This window comes from Cydia splendana, chromosome 20 (genome assembly GCF_910591565.1).
Source record: "Cydia splendana chromosome 20, ilCydSple1.2, whole genome shotgun sequence".
Lineage (NCBI taxonomy): Eukaryota > Metazoa > Arthropoda > Insecta > Lepidoptera > Tortricidae > Cydia > Cydia splendana.
This window is the reverse complement of record NC_085979.1, coordinates 15990577-16008993: the sequence shown is the minus strand read 5'-3', so window position 1 is coordinate 16008993 and position 18417 is coordinate 15990577. Positions and strand designations below refer to the sequence as shown.

General features: G+C 36.0%; 1 protein-coding gene across 1 annotated transcript in view; it reads left to right on the top strand.

Moving 5' to 3' along the window:
• The window catches only part of LOC134800574 (orexin receptor type 2-like), a 48935-nt gene extending 34319 nt beyond the window's left edge, over positions 1 to 14616 (top strand). Inside the window, exons 6-7 of the mRNA XM_063773063.1 lie at positions 9609 to 9730; positions 14324 to 14616. Of these exons, the coding sequence (XP_063629133.1) occupies positions 9609 to 9730; positions 14324 to 14487 (286 nt within the window). The 3' untranslated portion in view covers positions 14488 to 14616. The remainder of the gene's footprint in view (positions 1 to 9608; positions 9731 to 14323) is intronic.
• Positions 14617 to 18417: the final 3801 nt, after the last annotated feature.

Below are 18417 nucleotides of genomic sequence, written 5' to 3'. Positions count from 1 at the left end.
TAATTGCTTTGTTATGTTATAAATAATATTTCGCGTATTTTGTAGCTCCAAATCGTCTTCCAACGCAAAATATTTCAATCTGAAGTCCGCATGCTTCCAGTGTTCCATGGGTGGGACGTTTTTGATTTTATGCATATCATATATCTCGATTTTAATCAAATGTGATGCATAGGCCCCGTCGTCTTGTCCGGATGACAAGTTTGCAACACCGTCTGGTGAACTTTTGCTCACATTTGAAGACCGTTTCACAACTTTAGACTGCTTTTTAGGTCGTTCAAAGAAGCTATCGATATTGTTTCCTGAACGTTTCTTTGCGATGGCTTGTTTAACTTTGAGACCAAGCGTACCCTCTTCATCGCTTGATTCGTCTTTATTATCATCCGGGTAGTAATAGTTCTTGAAAGTATTTTCAGTGAACTGAAACAATATAAAACAATAATTTACACACTGTCTACAATCTTGATAATTAAAACACAAAGAACACAAGTGAAAACAAAACAAAGTAAGTTACGGTAATAAAAGACATACTTACATCCATTGTTGGGTCTTTTTATAAACACTTAAACACTTCACTGTTGAATTAACACTATATTTCTATATACTGCAGTAGATACAAGGAGCTCTGATACAGAGGACTGCCACGACAGTAATACTTACTCAAAGCCATTTCTCTTCGGCTTTTATACTGTGATAGTGAGCAGGATACAGTATCGTTCAAATCATGTCTCAACAGGTTCATCTAATACAGACGCTCTCTTTACTAAAACCCAAATTCAAAAGCATAATAGGAAACAATAAATCCATTGTCAGTATAAAATATAATAGATGTCTACCAATAAAGCAATTATGCTGTTATAACAATGAATACCGACACACAAGAAATGCCGACGTATTAGACTAAATCATGTTGAAACCAGTTGACACGTCTCGTTATTTTTTTAAAATCATACAAAGTATCATGTCTCAACAAGTTCATCTAAACAGACGCTCCCTGTACTCAAACCCAAATTATATCCACATAATAATCCATTGTCAGCATAAAATATAATAGACGTCTATCAATAAAGCAATTAAGCTGTTATAACAATGAAAACAAGTGCACAAGAAATGCCTCACACGCCTAGTTATTATTTTAATAATACAAAGAAACAAGTAGCTACGAGTTTACTTTCTACTACTATACTAAGTTTAAGAAGATAGAATAGTTTAAGAATAAAAAAGGCTACATTAGGTTGAATTGCATTTATCGCAGACAAAAATAATGAGTTAGAAATAGGTAAAACTAAATAAAATAACACAATACAATATGCACAATATAGGTAAGTATGTATACGATATGTAGGATGCTTTAGTTTGGATAGGTAAGAAGTTTAGGTATTTAGGTTAAAACATAACTTGAACGAAGACTAGGTGAAAGCAGGTGAAAGCAGGTTAGTTTGAAATGAGAAGTTAGGTTGATTTTAGTTAGGTTTGGTCAAGTTAGGTTTGGTAAAAGAAGGTTTAGGTTAGTTTAGGCTACCGACGGATTACTTGTGTAAATTCTAATTAGGTTAGGTTAGGTTAGAACTGTATTCCTTATAAATCGAAATAGCTCCAAGAGGTTGTAAGATAATAAGATAATGAATCGCAAATAAGTACCTTTTGCAAATACCTATCGGTAATACCTATTGCAAATACCTATCGCTAATACCTATTGCAAATACCTATCGCTAATACCTACAGTATAATACACACATAAAGAAGGCATGAATGAAGACGTCGGTGGGTGAAGGGTCCAGGTAGGTAGTATGCTCGGTAACACAATAACGCGCCCGAGTCGAGATCGAACAATAGAAAAGGGTCGATAAGCCTATTGTTACCGTGGTGAGCAAGGTGTATTGTTTAATTAGCGTATTTCGTAAGTACCTGAAGGAGGCGCCGGGCACTGCTGAGACCTAGCGCAATCAATTCAAATGGGGGGCTATTTGTTTTTTTTTTTTTTTTTTTTTTTTTTTTTTTTTTTTTTTTTTTTTTTTTTTAAGGTTCCGCGGGGGCGGTGGATCGGCCCTGGGGTCAGGATCGGTGACCACTGAGAGGTGGGGCCAGAATCGGGGAATAGTTTCTACTATTATGGTACGGAACCCTTCGTGCGCGAGTCCGACTCGCACTTGCCCGGTTTTTTTTTATTGGACCTTTGCGAGAAATCAATTTGCTGGAAAACATTTTTTGACGTGATAACGTCTTATAAATCGATGAACACCTGTAGCATGCACGAAAAAGTGTCACATTGTGGACAGATCTCCATGGTAACGTTGTGAATAGATCTCCATAGTAACGTTACGTAATGTAATGATAATGTTTTCTTATGAAATTATCACCCAAAATTATCGTCCGTAAACCGACTTTACAGACAACCATTTTTTTTTGACTACCAGTAAACTCATGTTCGACATATGGCATGGTGCCCCATCTTGCTGCATCTAGGGTTTGCTGTTATATCCTTCAAATGGGTGTGTAATGCTTAATATAATTATAAAAAAAATCATACATTTGTTATAACGCCATTTTTTCAATATATTATTTTATATTATAATGTAATTTTTATTACCTATACGTTTCCTTTGTTATATTGTGATTTTATCTAAACTGTCATTGCTATAATGCCTATTGTAATATAATTTTTTAATAATATATAGACATATTTTATAATGACATTTGTTATATTATATTTTTGTATAACGTATAAATACATATATTGTATAACATTTATTGTCATATTTTATTTAATAATAAGATAATAACGTAAAGTTTTACATATTTTTTATAACTTCTTTTACTAGCCATTTTATTCTAGGGAGGTCGCAGTCTAACCTAACCTGACCAATTTTTTCACGGTTTTCGATTCTGCGGGGCCCGCAGTTCAAACCTAACCTAAACCACTTTTTTGCTAGGCATTTTATTCTAAGGAGGGTCAGAGTTCTAACCTAACCTTACCCTCCTTTTGCTAGGTAGTTATGCGTTTGTGCGGAGTCGCAGTTCCAACCTAACCTAACCCATTTATGTCATGCAACTATAACAAATAATTATTTGATGTCACTTGTTATAATAAATAATATGCTTTAGAGTATGTAATAATTATGGCAGTGTATATTAGACCAAGTGTAAATATACCTTATAACCATTATACCAATTATAACATTATGTATACCGTTAATTAGGTATTACGGTAGTATGCCATTTATTACGTTATTCAAAATAACGATATAACAAACTATAATATATGAAAAGTAATTGTAACAAATGTAATGCACCCCCTTCAAATTCATGCAACTAGGGAACCAAAACTCTCACGTCATCTTCGCGTATTCCACTAACGTTGGCAGTACACACAAATTGGCAGTAACGTTATTTCCTTCATTACTTATGTTCAACTAAGACCCAGACCTTACTCCTTGTGATATTTTCTGTAGGGATGTCCGAAGAGTCACGTGTATCTTAGTAAACCGATGACAATATCCCAATTAAAACAAAACATTGACGATGACGAAGGTTTATATACCTAGTCGATTTCAGGGGTGCCAACGACGAGACGGATATGATGTAATTCAATCCATCTACATTTGCGTCTGCAAAAAAATAACATCAAATGTTATCAGAAAGGGTAAATGAAATTAAGAACCAATATCTTCTATAGTTTTATTTCTGTCAATGTTTCAAAAGTGAAAAAAATTATGACCCAGCCTGTATAAATTGGATCGTACATGCATAGACATCCAAAGAGCTATCCACCCTTTCCCAACGCGCTGCGACACCAGGGCAGCCCCAATAGACTCCTGAAGGAGTTGTTATACTGGACTCACAGATTACCTGATACAAAAAGTTTTTTTGGTGTAGTTGCTCCACAGGTTACACGTATACAGGTTTTGGCAAGAATTTGCCATCGTAGAGGTTTAAATTAAAATATTTTTAGATATCACCGAATGTTTCAAATAAATATTAAAGTATGACAAATTTTCTAATAATTTATTTATTTAAGTTTCAGGTAGATGGTAGATACAATAAAAAGAAAAATAAACTAACTTATCTATAAAATAAAACTAAATTAAAACTAAAAACGAATCATATATATAAAATTGAAAAATCAGAACGGGATAAAAAACGAGCGAAGAAGCGAGATGGCGCCTTACAAATTTCTAAAAAAGTTTTTGACACGTGTCTCGAATACGACGCACGTGTGATACGGAAAAACTGTTTAAATCTATTATCTAAATATGAGAATAAAACTAGAGCATAAAAACTATCGCTTTCGATGCGTATTTAATTTACAATAAGCAAAAGAAAATTTCATAACAATCTTCATTTTACGATGATCGCCCATTTTCGGCAACTCTCGGTTAGTTTCGTTTCGGTGGTGGTCAGACAAAATTATTTGATGTGTTGCTACAGACATACACAATTTTTATGTTTGTCATGTTCGTATACAGTTATTGCGGCGTTTTATTACACGAAGTAAAATAATAAAGTGCTGTCAACCTCAACCAGCTCAACCTTAGTCTATAACCATACGAGTGACTTATGCCATAAATGACTTATCAATCAAATTAGTATTATCGCATGATTTTCGTATTAATAATTTGTATTTTATTGTTTTTAATTTCTTTTTGAGTTATATTATTCAAATTGACTTTCACGGCTTCGGCAAACATTGCCATTCGTCCGGGGAACGGGCTGCCGAGATGGGCCAAAAATACAAAGTTGATAGCAAGTTAATATGAAGCCCATCAGTTATCGATACGACTCGACCAGGTAGGATTTTTTCTTCTTGCTGAACAGTCACCATCAGATAATATATCGGAACGGCCGAGGTATTCACAAATATCTGAACAATGTAAATTATAATGTAGTTAAAGTGCATGCTCAGATATTTTGGAGCTCAAGGGTTGCTCAAGATCTGCTCAACCTTGGCCATGGCGACTGGCGAGAGCTATCGCAAGACCGGGAAACATGGCGTGATCTGGTGTCGGAGGCCAGGACTCATTTTGGGTCGTTGCGTCACCGTAGCCATCGTAAGTAATGTCAATATCCAGACAGGGAAATGGGGACTATTTACGTTTGTATGAAAATGCGATTTATGGGCGGTGGTCATACATATTCGTCTTAAGGCGGAAATTAATCTAATGAACGTTTTTGCAATTGGGCATATAAAAATAAATAATAATTTTACGTTGAAACAAGTTTTAAATAAATACCTACGTAGATGAAAAAATACAATCTTGCCTTTTATCAAATCACATCATTTTTTGAGAAATTTGCGAATTAAGTTATCCAAATATCGGTTACAAATAAGAAGTACCTGTCACAGTTATAAACCCTGGCAGGGTTCAATACATAATAATATCGGTATTGAACTAAACATAAGACAAACCCTTTATTTAATTTACGCGAACGGAGCTGCGGGCCCGTCTAGTACTAAATATAAATTAAAATACGTCTAAGAAATTGGGCCCCTTTGGCATGGTGCCGAGGACGCTGGCAGCATTTCCCCGCTGTATTGCGATGCTAATACGTTGTGCGAGAAAGCTGCCAGCTCTTCGGTCACCAGTGAAGTCGGTTAATCTTTTTGATATCTCTTTAAAAAGTGTTACAACATTAGGACACCACGGGCCAAGGGTCTCTACCCCAAATGGCATAAAAATATACTCGGGGCCGAGAACCTTGTACTTCACGAGTTTGAGCTTTTCGGCCGCTTTTACCGCCGCACCAGCTTGGTTACTGGTTCCCGTGAGGTGGGAAGGGGCCAGAGTGTCTACGCACGTAGCGTCCCACACTAGCACCCTTCCCAAACCCCAAGGAACCAGGGACATACCGTACGGTCTCTTGCCGTCGTCTCTAGCTATGCCAGAGAGATATATATACCCTCTAATAATTAAGCTGCATTATTAAAGTCCTCCAACCACAGATTTAATATCCAGCCGGATATTAATTTTTATTTAAATTCTTATGAATTTACATCTTCATAGAGATATTATATCTGTATTCACAAAATATTATAATTTAACAGCGGCCTACGCAACATTCTCAAAAGCAAACAATACATATGAGTAATTTCACACGTTACAAATAGGCCGTCAGAATTCTTGAAATATCCAGGATAATCGACCTTATTTGGGTGTTATAAGATATCTTGGAAATATAATATTTTGTTGAAACAATAGGATTAGGATAGAATAGAAAATAATTAATAATTATAATAAGCCCTCGTTAGTTATTTATTAGCCAGCGTAATTTCAATTTTGTATTTCATTGGAACTAATTCCAATCTCCGACATAATTCTGCGTTACAATATATTTTATATGTCGTTAAGTTTAATTTAGTAATAAATTGTAGTAGGTACGTATTGTGAGTCACATTTTTGGCACAGCGACATTAATCATTCAACAAACACTTTGTGTTGACATGACTGTGCCAACAGTACGATTAATTCCGATATGTGGTTGTTGACATTTACACGATATATTACGTAAGATAAACTTCATTAGAATTGGGCAATTTTGGTTCGAGTGAGTTAATATCCAGTGAAGATATGATGGTTGCGCTTTTGTCGTTATCGTCCCGCAGTTTTACGTTCACGCCGTTAATGGCGTATAGCGTCAAGTCGAAAGAGACGTTTCTTCAATATAGAAATTTCACCGGTTAACGTCACGTCGGCGTCAAAGGCTGGACGCCATGCGCCGCCTTCGTACGTCGTACGCGGTGTCTCTAGTTATTTTTGAACATTGCGAACTAAAACCGGGTCGAACTTCAATGACAGATGAGTGCCGGAAACTTCGGACTATGAGGTCAGTATTATTTGAGTACGATAAAGCGAAAAGAAGGATTATGAACGTAACAGTCTAATTATGGACCTTAAACTAAATTACTAATAATAAAGAGGATGCCAAAAATTGTTCCGGCATTCCTACTAATAAGCATATTGTATCGATCCTGGGTCACAACATACAGTGACAGTAGACAATGGCTCAATGGGTGCCCGCGCGGCCTTAAACGTAATAGCCGCGATGACAGACAATAAAAAGTTGACCATCATATGTACCTACTCACTTGTAAGCCTAACGCGTGTTAACATTAATAAATCAGTGCTTCTTACAATAGTAAGTACTACCTATTTCCAACTTGTGTCAACATCCATATTTTAAATTAAGTCGAGCTTTGTCACTTCATCGCTAAATTTGTACGTAAACAGACAACTCGTATCCGTATCTCTTCATTATCATAATATAATATTGCCCGCGACGTTCCTTGATCTCCGAATAGTGTTTATGTTGTAAACAAGATGTTTCCGTTAGTTTATATGCGATTTATTCCTGTGCAGCGAGAAATCTCTAGGTACTTATGCTCGGTCTCACAGCGATCCAATTCGTAAATAAATGCATTAATTGACACAATAAAATTACACTAGATATATATTTTTTCATCACCAACTTCCTATTTATGAAGAACTTAATACCAAGTTTAAAAATATGAGAAACTTTATTTAAGCTATCGCGGAACAAACTGGTAAAAACTAAAAACTTCGAAATATACGGACGTGCCATTTACTGAAAAGTTTGTTCCGTATTGAATTGTAAAAACTTCGATGCGCTTATTCACTCGCTTGTTCGATAACAGTGTTATAAAATCTTGCTAATCAATTTCAACCTACTTCCAATAGTCATAACGATACGAAACTTCGACAAAACCTTCATGAAATACTAGCTGTTGCCCGCGACTTCGTCCGCGTGGAATCTTATCTTCAAAATTTTACATTAACCTACCTACCTACCTATAATACCTACCTATAATTACCTATAATTTTCATATCCAAGCAATGTTGAAATTACTTTTCTTTTTTTGCAAGTTGTTTGAAATATTTATATAAATTTTCAACCCCCTTTTAACCCTTTTAAGGAATGAATTTTACAAAACGCTGAAATTACTTATCCTGTCTTCTAATAATATCCCCAAATACAAAGATTCAAGTCCCGCGCTCGAAAAAATGTTTGATATCCATTCAAACTTTCAACCCCTTTCATCACCTTAGGGGATGAATTTTCAAAACCGCTGAAATTGGTTTTCTTGTATTTTAATTTAATACCTTTTTGCTAAGTTTCAAGTTCCTAGCTTAAAATAAAATTTGCACCCCAAGACGAACTTTCATCCCCTGTTTAGGGGTTGAATTTCCAAAAACGTTGCAATTACTTTTTTTTGTAATCGGCTATTATGCCTTTCTAAGAAGTTTCAAAGCATTTGTAATGGATTCAAACTTTCAACCCCTTTTTAGCCCTGTTAGGGGATGAATTTTACGAAACACTGAATTTACTTTTCCTGTCTTTTAATAATATCCCCAAATACAAAGATTCAAGTCACGCGTTCGTAAAAATGTTAGATATCCATACAAACTTTCAACCCCTTTTTCACCATCTTAGGGGATGAATTTTCAAAAACACTGAAAATGGTTTTCTTGTATTTTAATAATATATCTTTTTACGAAGTTTCAAATTCCTAGCTTAAAATATAACTTGAACCCCATACAAATTTTCATCCCCTTTTTAACCCTCTTAGGGGTTGATTTTCTCAAAATCGCTTCTTATCTCTTGTACACTTTATAAATTTAATCTGGTGTGCAAATTTTAACTTTCTATCTTTTGTATTTTCGGCTGTGCATTGATGAATCAGTCAGTCAGTCAGGACTAGGGCATGCTCCCGGGAATTCCCGGTTCTCAAATTCCCGGGAATTCCCGGGAATTTTATAGTGTCAAAAGAACCGGTACTGAAGGCCCGGTACCGGTACTTCCCGGTTCTCATCATATGACTATTTATTCCCAATTCAGTAGTAGTAATGTTTAAGTACTTTAGCTCGGGACATTAAAAAACATTTAATAATGGTGCTATGAAACGGGGAACCCAAATAACCCAACAAACTAACCTAGCAAAGTAGGTATTCGTGCAGGCAGGCCGTGCCGTCATAGTGCTGAGTGCATCGACTACGCTACGGCCGTGTGGCCCAGGCGGAGGCAAAGTGCCAATTAAGTATTTTTTTTAAATAAATTAAGTCATTTATTAATTCTTATGCAATTATTTATATCAAAATCAGTCATACATAAAGATTGTACGCTAACACAAACAATTTCTTAACAGTATTCAAAAGATGCCTTGAGAACCGGGAAGAACCGAGAACCGGTTCTGGGCATGACCGGAACCGGGAAATGAAATTCTTGGTACCGGAACCGGTACTGCATGTCTTAGTCAGGACACTTGCATTTATATATATAGATTATATATTATATGTATATATATAAGAAGAAAGATAGAAGATAGATAGTTAACAAAGGTTTGCCATACAAGTTTTTTTTATATCGGCAACCATCGAGCTGATCTTTGGATCTAAGGCTTAATAGTAAATGTTAACAAACACATTTAAGTTTGGGCTCAAAGGTTTTGTTTTCATTGAGTCCAATACATTGAACATTGAGTCCAATACATTGAGTCCAATACATTAAGTCCAATACATGAGTCCCATACTTTCAGCCGGCAATGAAAGTACGGTATTATATTTTTAATTTCATACAGATTTTTATCTTTCTTTCAGATATACTGGCGTACTCGATCGCCTCAACAACAACGATATCATTTCGTCACTGGCGCTGGTGTCCCATATTATGTGCTACGTGAATTCAGCCATCAACCCCGTCATTTATAATTTCATGAGTGGTAAGTTTTATGAAAATTTATTTGATCTAGTTCATATTATTATTCCAGAAGAAATTATATTTTTTACCTGACAACGCAGTGAAGGGGCAATGTATCAAAAGTCAGACCGTGAATAGTCTGCAGCGATTTTGATAGCCCACGCAGTGCAAGTGTCATTTTAAACGTCAAACTTCTATGAAATTATGACGTATAAATAACACTTACACTGCGTGGGCTATCAAATCCGCTGCAGACTTTTCTTGGTGCGACTCTAACAGTCTTTATACTCGTATGTATGTTTTGTTTGTATGTTTATTCCTTTGAGGCTCTGTATATACCAAACGCCCGGGCTGATTTAGATGATTCTGATTCTTACGGGGCCCACAGATTACCAGTTCGCCGGACGATATCAGCCTGTCAGTTAAACGCAAAAGGTGACAGTTCCGAATAACTGACAGGCTGATATCGCCCGGCGAACTGGTAATCTGTGTGCCTCTTACGTCAATTGATTTTCCTAATTATTCGAGTGGCACTAAATGCATAAAAGTAATAGAAAACAATACTCAGACGCCATATTGTAAAAAAAAATATATAGTGTCAAGTAAGATATAATTTTGTAGGCATTTGAAAAATAATATTTAGTTTAAACATAAACATTGGTCGTTTTTAAGAATGACCGTTTGGGATCTTTAACGAATTAATATACAAAAAGCAACACTCTTAACTGTCCATCGGTGTACTTTATGCATTTTGTAATAAGATACACGAACTGTCAGTTACCTGGGTGGGCGTTGGTACAGCTATCGTTGTCGGTTTTAGGGTTTCGTAGTCACCAAGAAACCCTTATATAGTTTCGCCATGTAAGTCTGTCTGTCTGTCCGAGGCTTTGCTCCATGATCGTAAGTGCTAGAAAGCACCAATTTGGCATGGATACATAAATCATGCATTGCGACAGAATGGTAAAATAAAAAATAAAATACAATTTTTTTTAGGGTACCTCCCATACAAAAAGTTGTTTTTCATATTTTGTTTTTGCTTTGCTCAATAGTGTGGGGTATCGTTGGATAGGTCTTTCAAAACGAATAAGGGTCTCCTAAAACAATTTTTTGATATAGTTAATATTTTCGCAAATATGCGCTCCGAAAGAAAAAAAATATGTGTCCCCCCCCTCTAACTTTTGAACCACGGGTCCAAAAAATATGAAAAAAACCGGGCAAGTGCGAGTCGGACTCGCGCACGAAGGGTTCCGTACCATAATGAAAAAAAAACGGAAAAAAAATGCAAAAAAAAAACGGTCACCCATCCAAGTTCTGACCACGCCCGAAGTTGCTTAACTTTGGTCAAAAATCACGTTTGTGGTATGGGAGCCCATTTAAATCTTTATTTTATTCTGTTTTTAGGGTTCCGTACCCAAAAGGTAAAACGGGACCCTATTACTAAGACTTCGCTGTCCGTCCGTCCGTCCGTCCGTCCGTCTGTCTGTCACCAGGCTGTATCTCACGGACCATGATAGCTAGACAGTTGAAATTTTCACAGATGATGTATTTCTGTTGCCGCTATAACAACAAATACTAAAAACAGAATAAAATAAAGATTTAAATGGGGCTCCCATACAACAAACGTGATTTTTGACCAAAGTTAAGCAACGACGGGCGTGGTCAGTACTTGGATGGGTGACCGTTTTTTTTTTCCGTTTTTTTTTTTCATTATGGTACGGAACCCTTCGTGCGCGAGTCCGACTCGCACTTGCCCGGTTTTTTTAGTATTTGTTGTTATAGCGGCAATAGAAATACATCATCTGTGAAAATGTCAACTGTCTAGCTATCACGGTTCGTGAGATACAGCTTGGTGACAGACAGACGGACGGACGGACAGCGAAGTCTTAGTAATAGGGTCCCGTTTTACCTTTTGGGTACGGAACCCTAAAAATCGTGAAACAAGTGCTTGATAAATACTTTCAATGAAAACTATAGCGAATATGATCGGTCTAGTCGTTTTTGAGTTATTGCCAAAAATCTTCTTTTCTTAGTAAAAAGACGTAAGTACAAAGCGCTGCAAAGGTACTCCCTTATGATACTTACTAATAGCCCCCGTTTGGCCTTTTTTGTAAGAATGGTAACTACGAAACCCTACACTGAGCATGGCCTGACATGCTCTTGGCCGATTATTATTTTATTTAAGTTTCTAGCAATGTATTGTGTCAGATTGTATGTCAGTCATCGTTAGCGTTAAAATATCGAGTTTGATGAATGATGAATTTGATGAATATATAAGATGCCTATTCGTTTGGTCTCGAATGATAAAGGATACAATTTTTATTGATTTACAAAACTGTGGAGTTCTATACGAAAATAACCAGTACGGATAACTTTCTTTTGCTTGCTAAAATATAAATAAAATTCAAGTTACCTGTGATCTAATGGAAATTGTTTTGGGCGATTACGAGGGACCTTACAAATTGCTTAGGTATGAGTAAATCAAAGGACATTGGCAATGACGAACGTAAAACAAAATAAAGGAAAATCGGCCAAGAGAATGTAGGGCCATGCTCACTTGCTTAGTGTAGGGTTCCGTAGTTACCATTCTGTTAGAATAAGCTAAACGGGGGCCATTAGTAAGTATTATGTAAATTTAAAGCATGAGGGAGTACCTACCATCGCAGCGCTTTGTACGTATTTTTACTAGGAGGAAAAACCTCATCGGTTTTTTTTGGACCCGGGTTCACAAGTAAGAAAGGGTGGGGAAAATATGTGCCCCCCACATATTTTTTTTCTTTCGGAGCGATTAATTCCAAAAATATTCACTTTAACAAAACATGGTTGATAGGACCCGTATTCGTTTTGAAAGACCTATTCAACGATACCCACACCATTGGGTTAGAGCGAAAAATAAAATCAAATTTACACTTTGTATGGGAAGTACCCTAAAAATTTTTTTTGTAGTTTTTTTCCATTCTCTTGGTATGCATTATCTATATATCCATGCCAAATTGCAGCTTTCTAGCACTAACGATCACGGAGCAAAGCCGCGGACGGATGGAAAGACGGACATGGCGAAACTTTAAGGGCTCCTAGTTTACTACGGAACCCTAAAAAGTAATGAATAATAGATGCCAAGCTTGGTCACCTCAATCGATTATTTCTTCATGTCTTTGTGGCGGCCTCGTTTGTTCTCCTGTCGCAATTCTCATCTTATTTCTTCGTAAAATATATAGCAACCACTGCGAGTCCAATCTCCTCAGTTATTAAAAGCGGAAATATTATTCATTGTAATTTTTATGTGGATATCAGATTGGACAGAAAGATGAAAATTGAAGTGCCGCATTTTTAAATCTTTTTTTATTGATAACCAATTGATAGGCCGTCGAAAATGGTGAATGGTGTTAGTATAAAATGAAGATTATGAACGAAAAATAGCCCGCGGCAAATTAAATTTCAACCAGGGTCTAGGCAACGACATATATATGTGATGCCCTTTTCGTCGAACCGTTGTAGTTCGACGAAAAGGGCGGTATTTATTTCTAAGGATGGCTGTGGTTATCTCAAGGCGGAAGAATAACATTTATATTAACCTTTTTTGCCTCGTTAATCCAATTTATTTGAATGTGATAAACATCTCGAAGGATTTTACAATACTAATAAATTAGCGTCGAAGATAAATACAGATGTTGAAGATGCTCAGAAGAAAAGATGTCTCGTTATATTAGGCCCAGACATAATAAAACGAGAGTACCTAAGCCGTATAATGTAATGAAGGCCTGCAGTTAAGGGCAGCCTATTCAAGATCAAGGTATTTGACCCGCATGATTATATCATTATTTTTACGAGTACGAAATGTAAATTAATTTTAATAGTAGCTTGCGTCCAGCTCTTATATTATTGGTTATGCATTTGTGAAAGCAAAACCGTGAGCCGTTATATCAAAGCTTTGTGCAGTTATCTCTTTTTTGCTTAAAATATAAAATCGATGCTTGCTTAGATGTAGGGGACCATAGCCTTAATTAGAGACCGATTTTTTTTTAACAAATAGTTACCTGACTTCTGGCTCAAAATTGTACTGTAGACTCGTCGAATCTAAATCCGGATAATTTAATTCTGGTTAAATTCGTACTACCTACACAACCGTACCGCTAATCAACACAATACATTTTGGTGTGAGCGTGAAAACATTTCTGAGTGACTTGAATTTTAAAATTGTTGATCTCTAGTCTTGATTGCTCAGCTCAGGTACCGACTACGTGCATAAAATAACAGATGGCTTAGGTGGATGGAAGGGACATAGGTGCCCTGACAAAGGTCGACATGCTTGAAAAATCAGTCCAAACTGATGGAAAAGGTTTAATTAGATAATCGCAACCCTTTTCAAACGTATGAAAGAGACAGCGTAAATATCAAAGCTTTTCCCCCTTATTCATAAAACTTTACGACCTAGAATTAATTAAATTATGTTTTATCCCTTTCTTACAAATACATACTTAAGTCAAAATGAACAGATAAAGACAAACGGTTCATAGCTAATTCAGGCTTGTAATACGTTTATGAATAACGTCATTAATCTCTACCTGGCATCGATTGTTTGTTCCACCATTTATATTTTTTAACCTTCTTGTTCCAGAAAAGTTCCGGCATGAGTTCAAGCGCGCGTTCTGCTGTTCCACTGGCTACGTGCACGAGCACTCCACGACCCTCACCTTCACCGCCAAGTCCAAGCCGTCCTTCGAGATGCAGTCTCTCACACAGAGACCTCTCGTCTGTGAATTGACAAACGGATATTCGTAGAAGGATGTCATTTGCTTATAAATAAGATCTTTGTCATTTTCACGGGGGCCAAGTCCCTGGTACAACACTTGGCTGTTCGAGCGAACTGTTTGCGGACTGCTTTTAATAGTTATTGAGAACATCACAATCGTTTATTACTTTGCGCCACGAGCACTGATAAGTAAGTAAGTGTTTGCAGATCAGAGAAGAAATTAGCTCAAGTCTGATGTAATCACTGTTAAGTAGAAATTCGACCATACTTAGTTCCTCACTTTGTAATTTATTTGAATTAATTTTAACGTCTGTTCCTAGTCCCAGCTTCAAGCTTCAAACATAAAGTCGTCTCGACGAGACAGTCAACAGTGTAAATTAGACTGGATACTTTTATAAACCGTTTCAGTAGACTGTAAATAAAAGTCATTTTTTTCTAAATTCCTGACTAAAGTTATTTGCATGTGAAAGTAAATATATTCTTAATGAACAAGCAACATCTACTGTGAAAAGAAAATACGGTATCCTTGACAATAAAACTTCAATATCGCACTAAATAGTGTTTTTTTATTATTTTTAAAAACTAACCGTTTTTTAGAAGAACGTCATTCAAAACAACTGTCCTGGAAGTTCATTTATTAGATTTCCTTGTAGGACTAAACAGACTATAATATTTAATTAAGATTGATGTAAATATTCTGAGAATGCATTTAATGTAAGATAATTGTCTACGAAACCCAATTCTTTCATTACCTAATTGATTACAATCAAAATGTATGTATGTTTAAGTTTGTATAAAGCTGTACTTATTTTATTAAACTATATACTTAATTTTACTTACCTATTAAATAGTTAATTGTAAACTGTAATGAGTAGTTTATATGAGAATATTTAAGTATAATATAATACTGTAAATATGATTGTAATAATGAATGTTTGAAATCTTATAAAAGGGTATCATTTATATTTTCCTTTTTAGGGTTCCGTACCCAAAGGGTAAAATCGGGACCCTATTACTAAGACTCCACTGTCCGTCTGTCCGTCTGTCCGTCCGTCTGTCTGTCACCAGGCTGTATCTCATAAACCGTGATAGCTGTAAACAGTTCAAATTTTCACACATGATGTATTTCTGTTGCCGCTATAACAGCAAACACTCAAAATAAAACAAAATAAATATTTAAGGTTTCCATACAACAAACGTGAATATTTGCCTTTTTTTGCGTAATGGTACGGAGCCCTTCGTGCGCGAGTCCGACTCACACTTGGCCGGCTTTTTTATTCCTTTTCCCTCCTAAACTCCAAGTTATAAGAGGCCTGAAAAATTAAAGAATGTTGCGGCGCGATTCGGGAAATGAATTAGAGATTCACTAGATATGAAATAGTAAAGATATATGACGTTTCACGGCAAAAGAACCATTGCCCCGGCTGAATATTGGAGCGGCGTTAATAATAGCGTAAGCGCCAGCCGCCATAAGGTACCTTTTTCCGCGGAACATCACATATCTTTGCTATTTCATATCTAGTGAATCTCTAATTCATTTCCCGAATCGCGCCGTTGCGTTGATCGTTGACCGTCTAATGATGCTCTATAATATATTATTGCATTATAATATATTATTGCATTATAATATATTATTGCATTATAATATATTATTGCATTATAATATATTATTGGTGATTGTTCAGTTCAGTGTGCTGAGTCATGTACATTAATATTAAAACAAAAGTTGTCCGGAGGCGTATTATGATGGTAATAATAGGTTATGTATTTGATCGGGATTTGTTATGGATATGATCTGTGTCATATCAAAAGTGATATTTATTCATATAGAAACGCTTATAACCAGACATAGAAGTTTTTGTGGCATAAACGAGTGTTTGAGAAAATGAAACATCGATAAGTCTGTGACAGATTAATTGTCCGAAGCGAAGCGAAGGTCTACGTTTTGACTCGGGCGTTTTGCTTTCGTATGTCCGGATGTTCTCCTCTACAGGTCGCAATTCTTAACCGATTCTCGTGAAATTTTGTAACCGAATTCTTTGATTCAATATTTTTTTTTGTCCAGCCGGTTTTTGGAATTTTTTTAAAATGGAAAAGTTGTGACAGCTCACGCTTAAACAAATAGTTGTATCGGTGTCATAAGAGTGTATTCTTTTTGAAACATGTGTACAGATTAAATGGCCAAAAATTCAGAAATTTTATTACGCCGATTTTGGTGGTATTAAGATATTTAGTTTTTACTTGAGAATGAGTAGCTAAATTTCGTCACCTTAAGTAAGAACCATCATGGCGTATTTTGCAAACGTTCGCTTTTTTTGTTTGCACAGAAGGTCTGGGTTCGATCCACAGTAATTATATGCTGAAATACAACTTTTTGTATTTTTATCGCACTTTTCGTATTGTTTTTTTTTTACTATATTTTCATCGTGCCCAATAAGATATGCTCGCGAGGTCTACAGCTCACAGAGCCACTAGTATATTTAGTGTACTTAAAAATAAAAACGTAAACTCTAGTATACAGTGCCAAAAGACTAGAAAACTAACGAAATATCAAAGAACATATCGAACGTGTTGTGTACTTCGCGATAGCTATGTTATTATACAGTGTTAAAAATATATACCTATGATAAAGTTAAGGTAACATCGATAACAGACATGTCGATATTTCATTTTGTCAATCACTCTATTTTGCCACAATAACTTCTATGTCTGCTTATATTAAACCCAGAACAAATTCATAGCCTGTTATTACAATCGGAATAGGTAGGTACGCCTCCTGTGGAAAAGTGGGAAATGCTTGTGTGCATAATAAGTACCTAACGATGTTATCACACAGTTAATACAAAATGACAAACCCATTACGTTTATACAAAAAATTGGATATATCCACACACGAACTACTATACTCACAAGCACAATTTATAAGCACAGGAATGAAATAAAACGCCCAAACGGGGTCATTCAAAGTAATAAGTAAGAATTAATTTAATGCGACTCAGAAAAGTAGCAACAATACCATCTCGAGATAATTCGGCGGAGTGAAAAACTCGGCGCGATAAATCATTTCAATACAACAATAGTAGGCACTTTACCCAATAGGCCTTTAACTATGGCGCCTTATACATTATGACGGACGGAAGAAACAAAGGGCACTTTGAATACTTTTGGGTAAACATGGCGCGTAGCCAACATGCCAATCGTTTACGCACCGTAGCGCACCAAACGCTACTGTCACTGTCGCACTAATATGGAAGAGTGATAGAGAGAGATGAATACGCTACGGAGCGTTAACGATTGGCTTGTTGACTAAGCACCCTGGAATAAATTACAAAGTTACATCTTATTCCATATTTACTGCCTTGTAAATTGGCAAGCCCTAGACTCGTACTCCCAAAACACTCGTTATTCATAAAACTTTACAATCTCAATAATTCATTGTTTAATCCCTTTGTTACAAATCCATAAGTCAATAAAGTAGATTTGTCGCATTTGAGTGTGTCCATAGACTTCTAGAGGTAGATTTAGTGAGTGAGAGCGAACCCCTAGCCTCTGCTTAACAACAGATTCTCGTGAGATTTGGTGAGAAAGTTACAGAACGCTTCAAATATTTGCATGTAACGCCATCTATTTAACTGTGTCTGTAGTAGCTTGCAATAATATACACCAAAATGTACGGTCGATGAAGTTATTTTAGTTTCGTTTGAACACGCAATGCAGGGAGTTCTGAAAACAAACGCCATCTATAGACATAGCTGTGAATTACGAGTGAAACACATTTTCTGTAACACTCGACGTGAAAAGTGCCGCGTAGTACGGAAATTGTAAGGTAGATGCCACTTGTCTCAATATAGTGACTTCATGACTTGTTTACAAAAGTTACTGGTATATTTTGTTTAGAGATACTCAAAGGATAAAGAGATTTCTGTTAAAGCCATTAAAGGTATTATAGAAACGTTAAC